Consider the following 23,084-nt stretch of genomic DNA (forward strand, 5'->3'; position numbering starts at 1 on the left):
GACCAAATTGTCCAATATAAAAAAAAAAAAAGCCTACAGACCTGACAAGATTCCCATTATATTCTATATTGAATATGTAGAAAAACTGAATGGCGTCAGTTTACCATAAGTCACTGGAACAACTGCATGTGCTATGTGACTAGAAAGAGGTACAGGTCATTCATATCGATAAGAACGGCCATTATTTCAAGCAGTCATGACAATTTTTCATAGGTTTGTGAAAGACTGTGTTTTAAGTTAAGTGTTCCATATAATTACAGTAAACAGTATTGGTAAAAACTATGAAAATTTTCGATATGTAAGGGAAAAACATTTCCTGAGATGTGAGATATTGTGTGTGTGTATGGGGAACAGCCAATACTCAGTGGTATAGATTTTCTTCCTGTTGATGTTCATTTCTTTCAACTGTCTCCTTCATCAGCCACTCTATGCATACTGTTTGAGGTTGTTCCGTCATCAGAACAAGATTAGCAATTCCATGGAGTGTGTACAAAATAAACAGTGAAATGGAGCTCTATTAGTCCACAGGGGAAAAGACAGTATTCTTCCACAGTTTAGCCAATGACTTTAATTGGTGTTTTAAACAAGTGTATCACTGAAATAGATACAGACTTCAAGAATGTCTATATTACATATATAAGCAGCTTGCATCAAAGGTTCCATGCAGTCCACAGACGTCATTTAAATGCACCAGAAAAGGAGTTACTACACTACAACAACAACAATAATAATAATAATAATAATAATAATAATAATAATGTGGAAAATAGGTTTAGTGGCAAAGGAGGAGGAGATTGGTGTTTAACGTCCCGTCGACAACGAGGTCATTAGAGACGGAGCGCAAGCTCGGGTGAGGGAAGGATGGGGAAGGAAATCGGCCGTGCCCTTTCAAAGGAACCATCCCGGCATTTGCCTGAAGAGATTCAGGGAAATCACGGAAAACCTAAATCAGGATGGCCGGAGACGGGATTGAACCGTCGTCGTCCCAAATGCGAGTCCAGTGTGCTAACCACTGCGCCACCTCGCTCAGTTTTAGTGGCAAACAAATGCAAATTACAGTGTCTAGTGTCAGTTGTAAACAATAAAATCATCAGTCTGACGCAGATTACAAAGTGGTTTAAACTGCATAGGACAGAGTTTGATGAACCACAATTTTTAACAAGGTCCACAAGTTAACTCACTGATAGCCACCAGAAAATAAAAGCCCCACACAACAAAGTCACTGCAGATTTTTTTAGGGTAAATGCAGTATTACAAATGCTGATGGATGAAGAACTAGAAATCGTTTTAGCTAAAGTGTAAATGCCCAGATTTTATTGTATTACACCATGATGTTCAATCACTTAAGAATAGAACTACAATATCAGAAGCACTACTCCAGTATAAACTGAATATAGACATAATCTGCTTTACTGAACATTGGCTACAGGACAATGAAGTATAATTAGCTTCAATAGCAACATACATATTAGCAAGTTGTTTTAGCAGAGAGTTCTCAAAATATGGTTTTTACTGCTATCTCAAACACTGTATTGACCCAATCGCAAAAGACTAAGAACTTTACTATTAAATCACCGGAACTTAATTTCATGATTATTAAACATATGCACAGCACCCAGTGGCACTCTGCCAGTCCTCAGAACTCAGCAAGTTTATTTTATTTTAAGGGGCCAGATGCCCTTTTTGCTGCCGCAGTTGTCACTCACTTAAGGGAGTGCGCGCCACCAGTATGTCAATTGTGTAAAATTTGTTCTCCGTGTGATCAAATTTTAAGTGTGAAATTTAAAACCTACCCAGCATATACATTGTTCCAGAAATTTTAAGGGACGTATTTTAACTGTTTGTGTATTGTATTTTCTGAGATGAGAACTGGGGACCAACCCAGCATTTACCTAAATGAGCATGGGAAACCACATAAAAACCACACACACGTCATTATTATGCAACACACATTCAATCCTGCTCTGGCTCACATTCCTGTCTCACAAGCTGGAGCAATGTACATTACATCATACGAGTGGGACATTATTTCGAAAGGCAGCAGTGCTACAAATGCATTGATAAATATGACCACAACACAGTCTTCTTTTTCTTTTCGCATTTGTGCCACATCAGTGCAGGATTGACATGGTTATTAACTGATTCGGCACAGTTAATTTAAAGGTTCCTGTCACCACCCTGTTACCCCCTGGGATGGAATACATGTATCCCAACTGCCTGCATATAGCATTATTCATGTGGAAGTGAGTGAAAATTTTCTAAATGTTTACAAATGATGTAGCTAAGGTACGACTTGGGTACCAGTATGGTATTAACCTAGTGGGATGTGGGAAACTACCTGAAATCCACATCCAGGCTGGCAGGCACAACACTGACCCTCACTGTTAAGTTGCCAGGTGGATTCTATCTGAGACCAGCACACCTCCCTGCCCTGTAAGCGAAGCTTTAACATACACAGCTATGCAGGGTGCAGGGGGAGGAGGGAGGGTCTATTGCATTCAATATGATCCACAACACACACTGCCCAACCAAATTAACAGAATGTACAAATTCCACTACTGATCAATATTCATCACAGACACAAACTACAAATTCACAAGCAGAGTACTGAGCATTTGTTACAGTGATATGTTTAAAGAGAACACGTAGCAGCAGTTGCATAAAAGTACTTGAAAAAAGAACTTCCTCTGAAAAAAAAAATCAAAATTTTTAATTTCTTACTGGCTAGGGAAAATTGGGAAAGCATTTCCAATCATAACAATGTTAACAGCATGTACATAAAGTTTTCAGAATGTCTTCCTTCATTATTTTAATGTAACAATTCTAATCTAAGTAAGAAAACATTAGAACTCGTGGCAACACTGACGTGCCATGACATCTCTGGTGCGCAAAAACTCTTTGGGCCAAGGCGGCCATTATGTTCTGTCTATGTGATACTTTCGATGTGTAATGACGTATATCTGAAGTGTGACAATAAATGTGCTCATTGTTTTAACAAATGGATCGACGGGTTGTTATTTATAACGATAAGGACCCAAAGCACCCACACTGGTGACCCCGAAGACAGTTTGAGACGCTCTTCCCGTGTTCTACCTGAGTTCAATAACAATTGTCATGTGGCCTACGCAACGAGGTGTACCGCCGTACAATTTCTACGGTCAGAATCCGACCATGCCACCCACCTGCACTAGGCATGGACACTATACATCTAACATTACGGGGCCCTCCGACCTGCGAGTGGATTGCAGTACCACAACAATCACAGACAATGCATACGTACCGTCCCCCATCTTGCCTCAAGATCATTCTTTCGAACATACAGGACAAAGTGTGAAAAGAGATCCGGACATTCCACCGCTAACGTCACATGCTCAGGGGTGCGCAACCCCCCCTCCCCCCCCCCCCTCAGAACTTTGCACCAACTTTCGGAGCAGTGCCACTACACGGCTGCTACATCATCCACGCCGCGAATTTGTTCCACACCTGGCTACGCACAGCCTCAATTTTCTGATCGAACTGAACAGTGTATAGTGAATGTGACCTCTCCTAGTACCTCAACCACTTTTCTTTTGCTAGACATCAGACAGCAATAACGATCCCCCCCCCCCCCCCCCCCTCCCGGCAGACGCCATATTTACTGCTCCCACACCTGTGGCTCTTACACACCCAGGGGTCGTGGATTCCAAACCAATTAAGTTACCTAAACTGATTACTTTTGCAAAAATGCAGCCCAACACATGGTTCGTGTTAGTCAACTCTATTTTCGCCGCCACAGGCATTGACTCAGAAGAATCACGCTTCATGTGTTTGGTGGGACATTTGCATGACCATCTGGATTTGATTAGCAACATTGTGATCAGCCCGCCGCCTTCACCGAAATATACAAACGCGAAAAGACTCATTTGTGAAAGACTGTCTCGAGCTCCAGATGAGATTATTCATCATATCATTCACGAGGAACACCTGCCGACCTTGTGGTGTCACCGCCAGACACCACACTTGCTAGGTGGTAGCTTTTAAATCGGCCGCGGTCCACTAGTATACGATGGACCCGCGTGTCGCCACTGTCAGTAATTGCAGACCGAGCGCCACCACAAGGCAGGTCTAAGGAGATGTACTAGCACTCGCCCCAGTTGTACAGCCGACGTTGCTAGCCATGGTTCACTGAGAATTACGCTCTCATTTTCTGAGACGATAGTTAACAGTCTTCAGCTACAGTTGCTACGACCTAGCAAGGCGCTGTATTCAATTGCTATAATACTTCTGTATCATCAAGAGCAATGTTCTACAAATGTGGATTAAAGTTAAGTATTCCAGAAGCTACGTACTTTTCTTTATAGCATTCATTACGTATCCTGTTTCAGACCTCACACCCGCCTGCTTGAGTTTAACGCGTGCATTTCGGCCTTCTCTAGCTATACAACAGACCTCACCTCATCTGGACTATGGCGATGACTCCACGCCCTCGCACCTGTGGATTTGTTACCTGATACAGTCTTATGGTCAATGTGGCTTGTCAAAATGCCGGAAGCATTACAACTACAGCTCCTGCCGCTCAACAACAGCACTTTGGATCAGAAGCTTTCGGTCGCGGATCGAGCTTTCAGGATTATTAACAGGCGACCGCACAGCATTAAGAGTGGGGGTAGCGATCTCAACAGCACGCCATCCCCCCCGTTTCCCCTCCAGAATTCAGGCGAGCTCGCTTCCCCAGCGCTCACACTACGGCAGTGGTGACATCTGCCCGCCTTCGCGAGGAACCAGATACAGCCTCCACGACATCTGCAATGACAACTGACACCGCACTGAAACGCTCCACAACGGACACAGTCAACACCAGGAGTTCTACATCACCCCCGCCTAATGCAGCCTGGCCGCTGTGTTGATTCCACACCAACTTCAGCGATGCGGCCAGGAAATGCGGCAGCCCTTGCGTGGTGGGAAAAACAGCTCGCGAGGTGCCATAAGTGCCCCCATCGCGCGCACAGGAAAAAAGACGCCTTACAGCAGCAACAGCATCTAACACGGTAAGCACTGACGGTTGTCTATTCGCTCTTGACCTCGCCTCAGGAACTAAATTCCTCAATGACAATGGAGATGATACGAATGTAATACCCCCAGCTCTCGCACCTACCATGTTAACTTCCTCGCCCAAACTGTTACGCGCAGCTAATGACTCTCATATCAAAGTGTCAGGTATGGCGCCTTTTAACGCTCAAACTGTCAAAAGACTTGAAGTTTTCGTGGACTTTTCATGTGGCACAGGTGACTTGTCCGGTCTTAGGCATTGACTTTCAGCGACACCACAAATTTTTGCTAGACATTCCGCGAAGTACTCTAGTCCACCAACCTTCGCAAAAGACTATCGCCCTTATGGCCACTGCGTCTGTATCACCCATTCGGTCAACAAACATTGACATTTCACTATTGCAGTGCTCTTCTTGTGGCCAAGTTAACTAGTAAAAGTTGCGACATGCTACTACAATGACAAGAAATCAGTGAACTCAAGCAAACGCAGGCCAAGCTCACCTCCCTTATCAAGCATACCAAACAGACATTACAGAGCATGAAATCCGAACTTGCCTCACTTCGAGGTATTCGCTCTTCGAACAAACTGGCGTGCGCTCCAATCATTGACTCATTGCATGAGTGTTTGAACGCTAACTACGCACCCCGCGCATAGCATGTTATCAATCACAAGTGGCGCATGTCACAAACTCAATATGACTGAGGGCCCTCCGGACAGACACCAAACGCGACGCCTGAATCCACACAAACTCAGAGCAGCGAAAGCGATCATCTCGGACCTATTAAAAGCAGGCATTGTACGCCCATCCTTCAGTGACTGGTCGTTACAAATTCATCTCACACCGAAGAAGGATGGTTCCTACAGACTGACTCTGTGGCGACTATAGACGTCTCAATGACCGCACAATCATGGATAATTATCCAGTACCGAACATTCAGGACTTCGCTTCTCAGCTAGCAGGCGTTAAAATTTTCAGTGCAGTAGACTGTGAGAAAGCGTATCACCAAATACCAATGTACGAACAAGATATCCCTAAAACTGCCATCACCACACCCTTCGGCCTCTTCAAATACGTTTACATGCCTTACGGATTGAAAAACGCCACCCAAACCTGGCAGACGTTCTTAGACACAGAGTTATTTTGATCTTTTCTTCCTCTCGGGAGGAAGATGAGCTTCACATCCGGGCGCTGTTTGACACTTAACAATCCCACGATGTGATCGTCAACAAAGACAAATGCAAACAGACAGGATTCTGTTGTTTTTCTGGGACACATAGTTTCAGCTGATGGTATCCGATCCACACAAGAGAAAATAGACATTATCAAACAGCTACCGATACCAGAAACATACCATGAACTCCGCCGGTTATTAGGAATGATCAATTTTTTCCTCCGCCACATCCTAAGAGCCACCGAACTACAGGTCCCACTCACAGACGCACTGTGCAGGCTGCAAACGTCAGGTGACAGGCGCGTGCCATGGACAGGGGTCATGCGTGCGTCTTTCAAAAAACTGAAAATCGCACTCGCGGAAGCCATCACGCTTGCCCATCCACACCTGGATGCAACACTTTCGCTCACCTCAGATGCTATCGAAATATCTATCGGCGCAGTACTTAAACAACACAGAGGAGAGGTGGTGCAAAGTCTTAATTTCTTTTCAAAAACTTTCCCCTCTCAGTGCAAATGGTCCGCTTTCAACAGAGAGCTCTTAGCTGTCTACAAAGCCATTAGATATTTCCACAAAGACATCGAGGGATGCTCCCTCATGATCTTTACAGACCACAAACCTCTCGCCCAAGCACTCACAAACCTTCCAGCCGACCCACCTCCTAGGAGGTTCCGTTACTTCAACCTCATTTCACAATGCACAACTAATGTACAATACGTTTGAGGATCCGACAACATAGCCGCTGATTATTTCTCCCTGATCTCGGGTATATCTTCCTCAATCGACTTTGACGCTCTTGCTCGAGCGCAAACAAATTAGGACTCCTTGGCGAGCCTTTTATCTGACTATAACCACTCTCTGCAGCCGGCGTGTAAGACAAGCCCCGGCACATGCTCGGAGCTATGGTGTGACACTTCCACTGGCGTGCCACGTCCCCTTGTCCCCTCCTCTTTGCGTCACTCGGTGTTTGATGCACTGCACAGTCTCGCGCACCCGAGCATTCGCGCAACTATGACATCATCGCCGAGCATTTCGTATGGCCTTCGCTTCGCAAAGATTCTTGCGACTGGTGTCGCACTTGTATTCCGTGCCAGTGGTCCAAAGTTGGACGCCACTGCACGCCCCTCTCAGGCGTCTTCCACTCTCCTTCTGGCAGACTCCACCACATCCACATCGACATTGTCGGCCCCCTTCCCCAGGTTGATGGTTACCGATACTTGCTTGCTTTTATCAACACAACAACTAGATGAGTCGAGGCAACCCCTCTAGCCGATATTTTGGCCGAAACAGTCGCCAACGCTGTCCTCTCCACATGGGTTGCACGTTTCGGCTGCCCCAAAACCATTACTACAGACCAAGGCTGTCAATTCAAGGCTGTCCTTTTCACAAAAATGTGCGAGGTCTTCGGCGTCAGCCGCATTCGCACGACAGCCTACCACCCCCAATCAAACGGGTTAGTGGAACGATGGCACCGCACACTGAAGACAGCGCTAATGTGCCACGAGGAACGGTGGTTACACGCCCTCCCGTGGGTACTGCTAGGCCTCCGTTCTGTATATAAAGATGACTTGCAGTGTTCGGTGGCCGAACTGCTCTATGGCGAGCCGTTGACCCTACCAGCTGAGTTTGTCGAGCTTTCACCGCTCCAAGATACCATCGAATACCCCTCGCTAATCGAGAACATACGACAGACGATATGAGTGCAGAGAGCACCCGCTCCAAAAGCACACACTCCACCTAAAACATTCGTGCACCAGCAGTTGGCCGCGTGTGAAGCTGTGATGCTTAGGGACGATACAGTGCACGCCGCCCTGCAACCCCCATACACAGGCCCTTACAGGGTACTTAGGCGCTCATCGAATACATTCGACATCTGTATCAAAGGCAAACCCTTGACAGTGTCAGTGTCTCGAGTCAAGCTGGCGTGGGTCACCGCAGACAACACCTCCAGCGACCCGACGCCACCGACCACATCGGACAACGACCTCCACACCGCCGCCTCCTCCTCAAGGGACGACATGCCGGCCACGCCCCCTTCCCCAACACCGGGAACCCTCACTGGGCAGAGTCCGGGGTCCACACCCTTCACCCTCTTCTGCTACGCCCGTCACACACTTCTCACCCGACATTCAACAACCCACTACTGTCTCCATCGATGCCTCACACTTTTCACCATCCGACATCTTTATAACTACCACAAATAATTCTCTTAGTCATCCCCCCCCCCCCCAACTCTGCTGACGATGAAACCTTCGAACTTTCCGTTCTCCACTCCTTACCGATCCAGAATTCCTTAGATCCTTCCCTCATTCAATCTTGCATTGGCGCCATGGGGGGACTGTACATGTTGTACCACGTGTCTCCGTCTATTCCCCCCACCCCCTGTCACCTCACAAACCGGTCGCCGCATACTGCCACTGGTGTGGCGCTGTGATTACATTTTTCCATCCAAAGGGGCTCAAAACCCGGCCCCACCCCACCCAGTTCCCCCTCCGGACGAAGACGGCGCAACACCTGCACCCTCCCCCCACAACAGCAAGAGCCTCATGCTCCGCACTGCAGGGGGGGGGGGGGGGGGGGAAGGGCTCTGTGGCAACACTGATGTGTCATAACATCTCTGGGCGCAAAAACTCTTTGGGCCAAGGTGGCCATTATGTTCTGTCTATGTGATACTTTCGATGTGTAATGACGCATATCTGAAGTGTGACAATAAATATGCTCATTGTTTTAACAAGTGGATCGAGTTGTTATTTATAATGATAAGGACCCAAACCACCCACAAACCTATGAAAAATAAGCAATGGATAACTAAAGGCACAAAAATTTACAGTGTGAGAACATTTTCTACATTTTTGTTGTAAAAAATTGAGTTGTCCAAGAATTTGCAGAATATTCTAAAGCCCACAAAAGAATCAGTGGTAGAGAAGTCCATCAGGGCACTGGCTATAAACCAGCCTGTTCCACTATTCACCTGGCTGTGTCAGATATGCATGTGTTTGTACCATCTACCTACCTACTCGTCGTCAGCAAACATTACATTTTTTGAAAGTATTCCCCAATAGTGCCACCTTTTAGCTTGCATTTTTTTCTGTAGTGCTGCTGAGTCGAGTGGGCTGTTACTGCCACTTACCCATAGGTTTTACTGCAACTTTGTTCAATAGTTCCATGTTTTGGAGGGGGGATTTTTACTTTTCTTGAACTGTAATGCATAACTGACCCTTCTCATTCTTAACCTACTTTCAGCTTCGTTACATAACTGATGATGACAGTAGCTGATATAATAAATGAAAATACATTATGTGATGATCTAGATCATATATTTCATAAGAAATCATAAAGATTACACTCATTCAATGAATTTATTGCCTTGTATTTAATAGAATAAGATGGAGAATCTTGATTAAGAAAGGAAACAATCATTCCTTGCAGAGATGTAATCCTTTAATAGAAACTACATAGATGTCTGGACCAGTACCAAAGTTAAGCTCAATTTGTTCAGTAAAGCTGCAAACAAGAAAATGTACATGATGCAATTTGATACACTCACATTTTTGGTTGGTTAATTAGAATAAATGATTCGCGTGCAACAACCAGAAGGATACAAGGATAACACTGGTGAAGCTGGCAGGCTGAAATGGGAATTTGTATGGTCTCACACGAACTCAAAGATGTTAACAAGCATTTCAGTGCTTTTCTGTTATCAGCAGTATCATGGAAACTTAAAATTTTGATGATGATGCAATGAAAATAAGTCAGAAAGCACATGCGAAGAATTCACTGACACATTCATTTATTGAAGAATGCAAATGATAAAAAACCACAGACTCAGAAAACAAAAGTTGGAGTTACTGCTCAGAAGCAATTGAAAATATGGTGTATATATGTAGAGACCTGACTTTGTCTAAAGTGTAAACTTACTTTCAAAATCACGTAACTCTGCAACCTTAAAGGATATATTATGCTGAAATGAATTGTTGGTTGTGCTGACAATTTCTCTTCTAAATATGAGTAGTGGAAAATTAAAATACCAATCACAGAAAAGGAAGGCTGTGTGGAGGAAACACACAGATTCACTTTATTAAGGAAAGGTACTTTAAGAAGTTATGGAAAGGGAAGAAGTGGATAAAGAAGAGATGGGGCATGCAAGACTGCTAGTAGAATTTCACAGAACAGTCAAAATACTATGCCCAAACCATCACACTTGGAATAGATGACATTCCCTCAGAGTTATTAAGTTGTCTGGGATACCCACCAACAACAAAACTGGCCTATATTTATAAATATGTAGTCCTAGAAAAGACGTTTGTTAATGCTGACTGGCAAACACTTTGAAATTATGAAACTGTCAAGGAAAATTTGGGGCAAGAGGGTGCAGCTATATACAACTTATACAGGAACTGGAGTGAACATAGATGCATCCCATCCCCGTTTTCAATCTGTACATACAACAAGCAGTAAGGGAAACTATGTACAAAACTGGACATAGAATTAAACTACAGAGAACTTTTAGGTTTGCCAATGACACTTTAATTCTGTCAGACTGCAGATGATTTAGATCATGTGAATGGAATGGATATTGCCTGGAAAGGAGGTGATAAGATGGAACAACAATATGAAAGAGCTACCAAAGAAGCGTATTTGAATGAAGACAGGTGGTGCTAAGAGAATTATATTGGGAAATGCGATGTGGGAAGTAGTGGATGGTTTTTTTATATTTAGGCATGAGAATACTGATGGCAGAAGTAAAGAGTGTATAAAATCCTGATTAGAATAGAGGAATGTGTTAACACTGAATATAAATTTAAGTGTTAGAATGTCTTCTGTGAAGGTGTTTGTCTGGGTTGTAGCCTTACATACAACTGAAACATAGGCAACTAGAGAAGACAGAAGAGTTTTAAATATGGTTTTACAAAAGAATATTGAAGATCAGATGTGTGGATTAAATAACTAATTAAGAGCTACTGAATCAGATTATGAAAAAGAGGAATTTATGGTACAACATAAGAGAAGGGACTGCTTGGTACGATACATTCTGAGGCATCAAGAAATACTCAGTTTGGTAATTTAGTAAGCAAGCAGTTTTGAGTGAGTGTAGCTGTGTAGAGACGAAGATACTTCCACAGGACAGATTAGCAGTGAGAGGTCCTTTATACCTGTCTTAAGACTGAAAACACCAAGACCAGGTGTTGAAATCACTCAGTGCCAGTTAAGTTATTTCAGAGTTCAGCAAAACAAAAGGCATCGCTTCTATATTTACCATTGAGGCTGCAAATTATTTTGTAAAGAAAAATCCTAAGGCTGAGAAACAGATGGCCTACGAGAGGTAATTGGTTCAATATACTTCAACCCAAGGTCAACTGGTACCCATCTTTCAGAAACCTCTGAGACCACCATGATTTTTAAGGCTCTTCAATGAACCACTTAGCTTCCACAGGCTCTGTATATATTACAGTTATTCGTTGATTTGACAAAAACTCATTGAAAAGGCTATATTGCAATACTCAGAACCTAATGGAAGTCCTGCAACTGTTTAAAGCATAAATAAAGCAATACAGTACAAATACTGGGGTCATTGCTACATTCTTTCCCCGAATATAAAAGTTCAAAAAAACGAGCACCAGCCTTCTATTTCTAAAGTTAATTGTGAAGTGTGCTGTGAGCATACCAAAATAACAGTTCGGTATACACAAGCTTGTACCTTAAACTACATCTTGCATCTCGGTATGCTGAATATGGAAGTGTAAATAATAGTAAACATTTAACTGCCAAAACTGGTAAAACTATATGCGAAGGGAAGAGGGAGAAAACAACGGCACTAATGATCCCATGACATTACTTGATAACACCATTTTGAGAGTTCACTTTTATGGGGAAACTATTCCGCTGTATCTGTCCCTTTCCTATAGCTCCAGTAGACCTGATTAAATTTGTAAATTAATTTCTTCACTCAGAAATACAGGTACACATCGTATATATGTTCAATTTCGTTCCCCTGCATATTTCAATGCTTAACGATAGCAAGAACACACAATTAGAATGGTGTCAATTAACTGAATTACTTACGAGGAGAGGTTACTTTGGTTAGTGATTGCTTTCAAACCCTCTTGAAACTTGTCAAGTTTAATGAAGCACACGACCTTGCAATGAAAGGCTTTTTCTTCGCCTGGGGCGTGTTGCAAGACTGTGGAAATTAAACACAACAAATATAAGAGACACTGTACAGCGAGTCCATATGGTTATTAAGTGAAAGGTCGGCTCAAAGTAACAAAAGAGGTGGCTAATACAGGTATCTTACTTTTATTAGCAGACTTCAGAGCTCTTTCATATTCTCCATTCTGCGCAAAGCGATTCAACTCGGCATACTGAGTACTTAGATTTACTTCCTTCGCTGATGCCATTTCGGCAATGCCGCTTTCAGAGCAGACACGTACACATCTTTGCTTCTGTCACAGGAAGCAGTCCACAGATCAGTGATGCAATATGACAATCCACTTTGTGGGTTCATCTTTACCGATGACTATTTTAAATCACCAATTGTACTGGAAGATAAAGCAGAAAAAGGTTTCGTTGCATGTATTGTTGATCGTCGGTGACAGCAAACTGCGATCCCAAGGAAATATACCTAACACAGATTAGACGTTAGGTGCATCTGAAGATGGGGCTGGTATTCGTGAAATCGATAGCGCAATAAAGAAATGAAAAATCATCCTTCTAGCCAGAAGTTAGTTTATTTATCATTTCAAGAATTAAAACTACTGAGATCAGCAGCTCCAGCAAAAAAGAAGAACAAGCAGGGCTCTAACAGATATATGTATATCGCACAGGAAATACAGTGAAGCCACTGAACAATGACGAAACACACCGGAAGAAGACACCACTCAAAATGGAACAAGAAATAGAACCTGATATCCAAAACGATAGTTTCACATGGGAAACACAACAACTAGCCTGAATGACAAATTTGGATGGTGACAGACAGCAATGTCATTCCTAAGTACAGCAACATAGATAGATTCACATCGTTATGTCAATGGTCGTTATTCGAAATACTAGCACAGTGTACATGAAGAAGAAACATACTTTAGAAGAAAAGAAAACAATCGTTTCGCATAGGTAACGAGCAATGCAGAGAATTGAGCAGACATGTCAGGAGAACACTGAAGGTTTCTTCATTAGGCTACAGAAGAGCGCTCCAAAAGCATGACTGTTAACAAAGACTTACCGGACCGAGAGTTTGACACAGCACTCAATGCGATCAGCTTAAACAACTCAGACACAAACAGTGAATATTTTCGCATTTCTAATATCAGTGTGCAAGCGTTCAAAATCCATGACACAATTAGATCTCGTAAAAAGCATCATCACACAAATGAAGAAGAAACAAGTAAATAGACATAATAACTACAAAACAACGGAAACTATTTAACTATGTACTGTATCGCGAATGTTCTTTTATGTAATACAGTATCAGTAGTTACGAAGATTAGAGCATCATGTGTGATATTCAAACATACAAAATACCAGCTGAAAAATGCTTCTGTCAGAGCACAAAAAAGTCGAATATCCTTCTCTTTAGGACTCTGAAATCAGGTGCCTCAATCCTGATTCCACCTTCCTCACCAAAAATTTTGGCATATGAATCTCTTCACACTGTTTTGAGACAGAACATTCTGAATTCTTTTACTCAGTCTCTCTTTGTAGTGGGCCCACATCTCGTGGTCGTGCGGTAGCGTTCTCGCTTCCCACACTCGGGTTCCCGGGTTCGATTGCTGGCGGGGTCAGGGATTTTCTCTGCCTCGTGATGGCTGGGTGTTGTGTGCTGTCCTTAGGTTAGTTAGGTTTAAGTAGTTCTAAGTTCTAGGGGACTGATGACCATAGATGTTAAGTCCCATAGTGCTCAGAGCCATTTGAACCATTTTTTTCTCTTTGTAGTGAACCTTCATTCTCAGCATCTCCCTCTCACTACCGCTTTCTATATATGTTCCTCTCCTACTACCTCCTTTTTCTCCCATCGGCTCTTTCTCCTGACTGTCTCTCCACCTGTCACTGCCTACATCCCTTTCTCTCTCTCTCTTCCTTACCACTGTCTCCTTCTCTGCCTCTTCCATTGTCTGTCACACTGCCATCTTCTTTGCCCCATTCTTTTTCTCTCCCATCGCAACTGTCTTTTTCTTTCTCATTTACAGTCTGCTGTCTTTCTCTTCACCGAGTGAGCCGGCACAGTGGTTAGCACACTAGACGCGTATTTAGGACAACAGTTCAAATGCGCATCTGGCCATCCCGATTAAAATTTTCCACGATTTCCCTAAATCGCTTCAGCAGATACCAGGATGGTTCCTTTGAAAGGGCACTGCCGACTTCCTTTCCCATCCTTCCCTAATCTGATAGGACCGATGACCTCGCTGTTTGGTCCCCTCCCCCAAATCAACCAACCTTTCTTCTTCAGCCACCAGACTCTTCTGCACACATGACCTTGGGCATGGTTTGTCCAGGGTTTTGACCCCTAGACTGGGAAACTTAAACATGTGGCTATAGGGGATGTGGGAAAGTGGGCAAAGTTTATCATGTTAAAGTTCGCTGGTCTGAGAGAACCAAAACTGTCCAATCATCTCCCTTTTCCATTTCCACTGTCTCTTCTCTCTTTTGGTCCCTGTGCTACTATCTGCATCTATTTCTCCTTCTCTTTTATTTCCACTGTTTCTCACTGGCCATCATTATCTTCTCACTCTTTGGCTCTCACTGCTTTTGTCTTCATCCATCTCTCTTTCACTGCCACTTTCTCTCTCGGACTAATAGTGTCTCCTCACTCTTCCACTATCATTGTATCACTGCTACTCTCTTCCAGCACAAAAATAAAACGCCAATATGTATGGATGCCGAAATTTTTGGTGAGGAAGGCGAAGTGAGGACAGAGGCAGCTGGTGCCCCACTTTTCTGTCAGAGTTTTTTTAAAGACGAGCATATTAGTCTTTTCTGTGTTCCAATAGGAGAATTTTTCTCCTGGTTCCCTGCTTTTCCATATTATAGCAGTCTGCGTTGATTATACACTGAAACTCCAAAGAAACTGGCATAGGCATGCGTATTCAAATACAGAGATATGAAAACAGGCAGAATACGACGCTACAGCGCTGCGGTCGGCAACGCCTATACAGAGGGGTCCAAAAAAATGTATCCACTGTTTAAAAGTCCATAACTGGCAAACTAATTGACGGAGTTGTCTCATCTTTGGCAGTGTTAATAGTTTGGAATTCCGGCAATCGCCACACATTGTATTGCGTTGTTTTGTTTTGTCAGATGACAGATGTCTGTTTTGTTCTTAGTTGCACCTAGTTACTCGAGTAAACATGGCTGGCGCAAGGCTTACATTCGAAGAAAGGAAGTCAGTTTTGAAGTGGTATTTTAAGCACGAAAACATTAATGAAGTTCAATGGCAATGGCGAAATGAGTATCAAACAGAGCCACCGACACGTTTAACGATTCGTCGCATTCGAGACAAATTTGAAGCCGAAGGCTGTGTTGAAGATGTACACAAACAGCGATATGGACGACCTGTTACAGTAACAAGTGCAGGTAACTCCCATCGTGTGTTACAACAATTCACTCGCTCACCACAGAAGTCTGTGAGACAGTGTGCCCGTAAAACTGGAGTAAGTCGCTCAAGTGTTCGGCGAATTTTGAAGACAGGAAAGTGGAAGGGTTACATCCCACGATTGCTACATGCAATGAACGAGGACGACCCAGATCGTAGAATGGAGTACTGCGAGTGGTTTACTAACATGGTGCGCAACGATGAAGAGTTTGCAGAGATGATTGCGTGGTCTGATGAGGCACAGTTCAAACTCAATGGTACAGTAAATCGCCACAATTGCATCTACTGGGCCGCCGAAAATCCGAACGTCCATGTAGACAAAGCTGTGAATTTGCCAGGAGTAAATGTGTGGTGTGGGTTGTCTTACCGGGGCTTGATTAGGCCATTCTTCTTTGACGGCACAGTTACCAGTGAGGTGTACCTTCAGAAGCTTCAGATATCCATTTTACCTGGCATCCGAGACTTGTATGGAGACGGAAGAGTTAGTTTCAACAAGATGGTGCCCCAGCCCACTACCAAAATCGTGTTAGGGCGTATCTCGACGAAAATCTACCAGGAAGATGGATAGGTCATAGAGGTGCTGTGGAGTATCCACCACGTTCCCCAGACCTAACTCCTCTGGACTTTTACCTGCGGGGAACACTAAAGGACGTCGTTTATCGACAAAACACACGCACATTGGATGAACTTCGAGAATCCATCGTATATTCATGTGCAAATATCCAAATGAACACGTTGCAGTCAGTAGTTCGTGCTGCAGTTCGTCGGCATTGTTTGTCTGTGGAAGTTAATGGTGAACATTTCGAACACCTACAGTGATAAATTTAAGTTGGACTTTAAACTACACTTTAACCAAAAATGAGACAACTCCGTCAATTAGTTTGCAAGTTACGGACTTTTAAACAGTGGATACATTTTTTTGGACCCTTCTGTATAAGACAGTTCTCTGGCGCAGTTGTTAGATCGCTTACTGCTGCTACAATGACAGGCTATCTAAGATATGAGTTTGAAGTGGTGTTATAGTCGGCGCACGTGCGATGGGACACAGCATCTCCGAGGTAGCGATGAAGTGGGGATTTTCCCGTATGACCATTTTCACTAGCGTACCTTGAATATCAGGAATCCGGTAAAACATCAAATCTCCGACATCGCTGCGGCCGGAGAAAGATCCGGCAAGAAAGGGACCAACGAGACTGAAGAGAATCGTTCGAAGTGTCAAAAGCAGGCCCCTTTTTCCCACTGGGCACGTGCCCAGGGCCCCACAATCGAATAGGGTCCGAGAATTCCTGCCAGATCACCATATGATAAACGATATTTATTACCGAAAAACAAATTTATTTCTAAAAAATCGAACGATAATGACTGACTACAATAATTACTTGCTTATTAGCTTTGCGCAGTGCACAGTTCTGCCTGGAGCGAATAGCTACGTAAAATTAAACGTGACCGACCGACTTAAATAAACCGACTCGACGATCGGGAATTCCTCTGTATTTGTCTGCGGTGTTGTGACGTTTGTTTTCTTTGTAGTTGTTGCTGACTGTGCTCTGAGGTATTCTTTGATTAAATCGTCGTCTGCCTGTTTTGCTTTGTGTTAACGGCTATTTTCGATATTAAAATAAATACTGAATTATAATATGAAATGCCGAAACGGCATATCCTAGTGGATCTGTAAAAAGGAAGAAAGTTGTACATCGGAAGTTACCAAAATTAACAGCATATTTTACTACTACTACTGGAGCAACTTCTGTAAGTAGCAAACAAATAATAAATCTTCCACATGATGAGTCGTGTCGATCACTAGTTGTGGGAATTTCTGAATCCTCATGTTTTACACCAATTTCAGATTCCTACCAACTTAAGAAAAGTGACTGAATCAGAAAGCGACGGTCCCTGTGACGAAAGTGCAACAACTTCAGTGACTTCACCAACACCGACAGCTGAGTCAGCTGAACAACAGTTTTCCAACCCAGATGAAATATCACACGATTCCGCTGATTATTTCCACGAAAATTTTGCAGAAAGAAATCGCGAAATTTTAATTTGTAAGGGACCTTTATATTTTCAAAATAAAGAATGTCTTTTCCGAGGCATCCAGAGCCTACAAGGCATGGTAATAAATCAGTAACTAGATATTTCAACAAAGAGTTATGTATTCGCAAATTAAAGAACAATGAACGCGTCGAAAGAAAATGGTTGTTGTACTCGCCTTCCAAAAACTATGTATTTTGTTTTTCATGCTGTTTATTTAACCCTTATGACATAAATCTACACTCTCCGATTGGATGTAATGATTGGAAGCACATTAATGACATAATTTTAACACATGAAAATAGCCCAGCGCATTGGCAATCTATGATGACTTATCTGGCACGAAGTAAAGCGGTTGGTAGAATAGACGTCGACTTATTATTTCAACATAAAAAAGTGGATTACTGGAGAAATGTACTTACATGGACTGTAGCTGTTGTAAAATTTTTGGCATCCCAGAGGGCTTACATTTCGAGGTGACAATGAAATCCTAGGACCTCCCGGTAATGGTAGTTATATGGGATGTGTGGAATTGTTGAGTGAATTCGATCCATTTCTTGCAGATCACTAACAAAAATTTGGCAGTCCTGCAAAAGGTAACACTTCACATCAGCGAATATTTAAAATGCGTTTATAGACGTAATGAGAAAACAGGTCCTAAAAAAATTAGAAATGCAGTTAAATTAACAAAATATTTTTCCATTAGCGTTGACAGTATGTCTGATCTGCCTCATGTGGAGCAGCTAACTTTTATAATTCGATATGTAAAAGATCGCGTTTCTGGGTTGACAGGTTCCTGAAATTTATACTTATTGAAGACCATAAATCTGAGTATTTAGCGGAAACCATCTTCTGTTTTTTAGAGAATCATGATATTCCCATAAAAGATTGCAGAGGACAAAGCTGTGTGAACACTTCAAATATGTTGGGGAAGTATATTGATCTACAAGCAAGAATCAAGGAGAAATGTAAATTTGCTACGTTTGTACCATGTGTGGGACATTCACTATATGTGATAGGTGTCCAAGTTGCTGGGTCTGTATCAGAGGCAACAAAGTTTTTTGAAAAGGTTCAGAAAGTGCACAATTTTTTGTGGAGCTCTACCTACCGATGGGATATATTGAAAGAACATTTAGGTTCATAAAACGTTGTTTAAAGTCTTTCACAAACCAGATGGTCAGCCCGAGCTGTTGCAGTAAGTGCCTTGCATGCAGGTTGGAAACAAATTATAGAAACTTTGATACCCATCACAGAAGATACAGAGTAGGCAAGAGAAACTAGAGACGAATTCCTTAGTCTGTCCAGAAAGATGGTAAAGCTAGAATTTATTATGCTAACAGAAATTTGGAGCTCTGTATTAGAAAGCATAGACAAAACAAGTAATTATCTTCAGGAAAAAACAATAACACTGCATCTTGCAAGTAATTTGTTCACTTCGCCTGATGATTTTATCGTTAACCTCAGGGACAATTTGATGACTTCGAATCATCCGCCAAAGAAAGAAACCTGGAATCTGTTTACAAGGACCTATCTCAAAGGACGAATAGTAGAAGCTCATGCCAGAGTTTTTTGATGGCTCTGAACTGTCAGTCCAAATGAATGGAAAAGAGAAATTCAAAGTCGAAACTTTTCTCTCCATAACTGATAACCTGTGCGTTCATCTAAAAATGATTAAGTTCATATGAGAACATTAGTCAACGTTATGGTTTATTTTGTTGCTTGAAAACTCTGAATTCCGAAGAGCTGAGACAAAGCTGCAAAGAATTTGCTGAAATTTATTATGATGATGTTACCGAACAGAGCTGGAAACGAAATGTATGTATTTAAAAGAATACTTCAAAATTGTTCATAGTAAAAATGGGAGAACTAATAGCATATAGGAAATATTTCACCTTTTGAAAGAAAACAAAATTGAAGACACATTTCCACATTTCAATTAACATAGATTTTTAAGCACTAACCTGTGAACGCTAAAAGTGTTACTTTTGTGTATTATATTATATTATCTATTCATTTAATGTGACAGTAAAGAAATAAAAATATATATAGAACCTTGCTTACCTTCTTTCTAACAAAATAGGTCATAGGAGCCCCGTCATCTTAATGTGCCCAAGACAACGAAACATCATCGGTATGGGCTTTCGGAGCCGAAGGTCCACTCGTGAACCCTTGATGACCGCACGACACAAAGCTTTACGCCTCGCCTGGGCCATTCAACACCGACATTGAACTGTTGATGACTGGAAACATGTTGCCTGGTCGAACGAGTCTTGTTTCAAATTGTATCGAGTGGATGGATGTTTACTGGAATGGAGAAAACCTCATGAATCCATGGACCCTGCATGTCAGCAGGTGGCTGTTCAAGTCGGTGGAGGCTCTGTAATAGCGTGACGCATATGCAGTTGGAATGACATGGGACTCCTGATACATCTAAATACAACTCTGACAGGTGACACATATATAAGCATCCTGTCTGATCGTCTGCATCCATTCATGTCCATTGTGCATTCCGACGAACTTAGGCAATTCCAGCGGGACAATGCGACACCTCACACGTCCAGAATTCCTACAGAGTGACTCCAGGAACACTCTTTTGAGTTTAAACACTTCCGCTGACTACCGAACTCCCCAGATATGAACATTATTGAGAATATCTGGGATTCCTTGCAACATGCTGTTCGGAGGAGATCTCCACCCCCTGGTACTCTGTAAGTAGGCTGTTTAGGTTTTTTTATTGGTAACGCCACCTCTGTATGAAAATCACTGGCTGTGCTGTGTGCAGTCTGTGGCTGCTTTGCATTGTTGTAATACTCGCCATTGTAGTGTTAGGCAGCTGGCTGTGAACAGCGCGTAGCGTTGCGCAGTTAGAGGTGAGCCGCCAGCAGTGGTGGATGTGTGGAAGGAAATGGCGGAGTTTTGAAATTACATATATTATGACTTTTGATGATATTAAGGTAAATACATTGTTTATTCTCTATTAAAATCTTTCATTTGCTAACTATCCCTATCAGTAGTTAGTGCCTTCCGTAGTTTGAATCTTTTATTTAGCTGGCAGTAGTGGCACTCGCTGTATTGCAGTAGCTTGAGTAACGAAGATTTTTGTGAGGTAAGTGATTTGTGAAAGGTACAGGTTAATGTTACTCAAGGCCATTCTTTTGTAGAGATTTTTTAAAGTCAGATTGCGTTGCGCTAAAAAAATATTGTGTGTCAGTTTAAGCACAGTCTTGTATAAATTATTCGAAGGGGACGTTTCAACTCTTACGGATTTATGGACAGCCCTGCAGGATTCATGGTTTCAATTGCTTCCAGCACTACTTCAGACATGAGTCAAGTCCATGTCACATCGTGATGTGGCACTTCTGTGTGCTTGCGGGGGCCCTACATGTTATTAGTCAGGTGTACCAGTTTATTTGGCTCTTCAGTGTGTGTCTACTGGCAAGCATCTGAAAGACTTTCAATTATGGTCAGGTCAAACACAGCAGTAAAACTGAAAAAAGGATTTTTAATCAGTATCTCCTCCCTGTTTGGCTTACGTCTGGGACATTTGGACACTTGTTGATATACGAGACAGAAACTTAGATCTACACAGCGAGGCGTGGATAGGTCTGTGTTGGGATTTATAAGGAAAGACAAAAAAGGGATATTACTTCAGAACACATACCAACGTCAAAGACTCCATGGAGAGAACAGCTACTATGAAATGGCAATAGGTCGGCCTTGTTGCCAAAAGAAGTGATGACCGATGGACAAAATTGGTTCTGGAATGGAGCCCAAGAGACAGAGTCAGACCATTGGGAATACCACCAGCCTGATTGGAAAAATGTCTGCGGAAGATTACTAGAGATCACTGGCTAATATTCCCCAAGACCGTTCGTCATGGGAGAAGAGTTACGGACAGCTCAATACTTGGAGAGGTCACATCAGTGAAAGACAGAACCGATACAAGAGAAACGACGCACCACGAAGGAATTATCCGATTGGACCGGAAATCGCTAGATGTGATGTACAGACAAAAAATGATTACAATTTGAGAAAAATTAGATGATTTATTCAACAGAAATAACTTCAAAAATTGAGCAAGTCAGTAACACATTGGTCCACCTCTGGCCCTTATACAAGAAGCTATTCATCATGGCATTATGTGATACAGTTTTTGAATGTCCTCCTGAGGGATATGATGGCACAGTCAAATTGGAGTGTTATATAGACAAAATCACGATCAGATTTGAGAGCCCTGCCCATAATGCTCCAAACATTCTCCATTGAGGAGTGATCTGGCGACCTTGCTGGCCAACGCAGGGTTTGGCAAGCACGAAGACAAGCAGTAGAAACTCTCGCCGTTTGCGAAAAGGTATTTGCTTGCTGAAATGTGAGCCCAGAATAGCTTACTATGAACGGCAACAAAACAGACCGTAGAATATCGTTGATGTACAGTACCGAATGGGTAGGCTAATGAGAAATAGATTTGGTGGATTTTTTTTTTCAGAAGATAAGACACTTAAAGCCACCGAGAAAGAAACTGAAGCTACATGCGTGATTGTTTGAGCAACACTTAGTATCAGAGGTGGGCGTAAATTTTTGACTATGAGAGGCCAGACAAACGTGCGGTTCTTGAAGAGGGCCACCAGCCTTTTCAGTAGTTGCAGGGCAACAGTCTGGATGATTGACTGACCTGGCCTTGTAACGCTAACCGAAACGGCCTTGCTGTGCTGGTACTGCGAATGGCTGAAAGCAAGGGGAAACTACAGCCGTAATTTTTCCCGAGGGCATGCAACTTTACTTTATGTTTAAATGATGATGGCGTTATCTTGGGTAAAATATTCTGGAGGTAAAATAGTCCCCCATTCGGATCTCCGGGAGGGAACTACTCAGGATGACGTTGTTATCAGGAGAAAGAAAACTGGCGCTCTACGGATTGGAGCGTGGAATGTCAGATCCGTTAATCGGGCAGGTAGGTTAGAAAAATTATACAGGGAAATGGATAGGTTAAAGTTGGATAGAGTGGGAATTAGTGAAGTTCGGTGGCAGGAGGTAGAAGACTTCTGGTCAGGTGAATACAGGGTTATAAGTACAAAATCAAATACGGGTAAGGCAGAAGTAGGTTTAATAATGAATAGGAATCCGGGTAAGCTACTACAAACAGCGTAATGAGCGCATTGTGGTGGCCAAGATAGATACGAAGCCCACGCCTACCACAGTAGTACAAGTTAATATGCCAACTAGCTCCGCAGATGACGAAGAGATTGATGAAATGTATGATGAG

At 42.7% G+C, this 23,084-nt stretch overlaps 1 protein-coding gene across 1 annotated transcript in view; it reads right to left on the reverse strand.

Annotated features, from left to right (window-relative positions):
* Positions 1-12,661, reverse strand: part of LOC126187872 (signal recognition particle subunit SRP72) — a 49,802-nt gene extending 37,141 nt beyond the window's left edge. Inside the window, exons 1-2 of the mRNA XM_049929202.1 lie at positions 12,497-12,661; positions 12,265-12,382 (exon numbers count right to left, since the gene is read on the reverse strand). Of these exons, the coding sequence (XP_049785159.1) occupies positions 12,265-12,382; positions 12,497-12,599 (221 nt within the window). The 5' untranslated portion in view covers positions 12,600-12,661. The remainder of the gene's footprint in view (positions 1-12,264; positions 12,383-12,496) is intronic.
* Between the last annotated feature and the right edge of the window lie 10,423 nt (positions 12,662-23,084).

The sequence above is a fragment of the Schistocerca cancellata genome, chromosome 5, assembly GCF_023864275.1.
Source record: "Schistocerca cancellata isolate TAMUIC-IGC-003103 chromosome 5, iqSchCanc2.1, whole genome shotgun sequence".
NCBI lineage: Eukaryota > Metazoa > Arthropoda > Insecta > Orthoptera > Acrididae > Schistocerca > Schistocerca cancellata.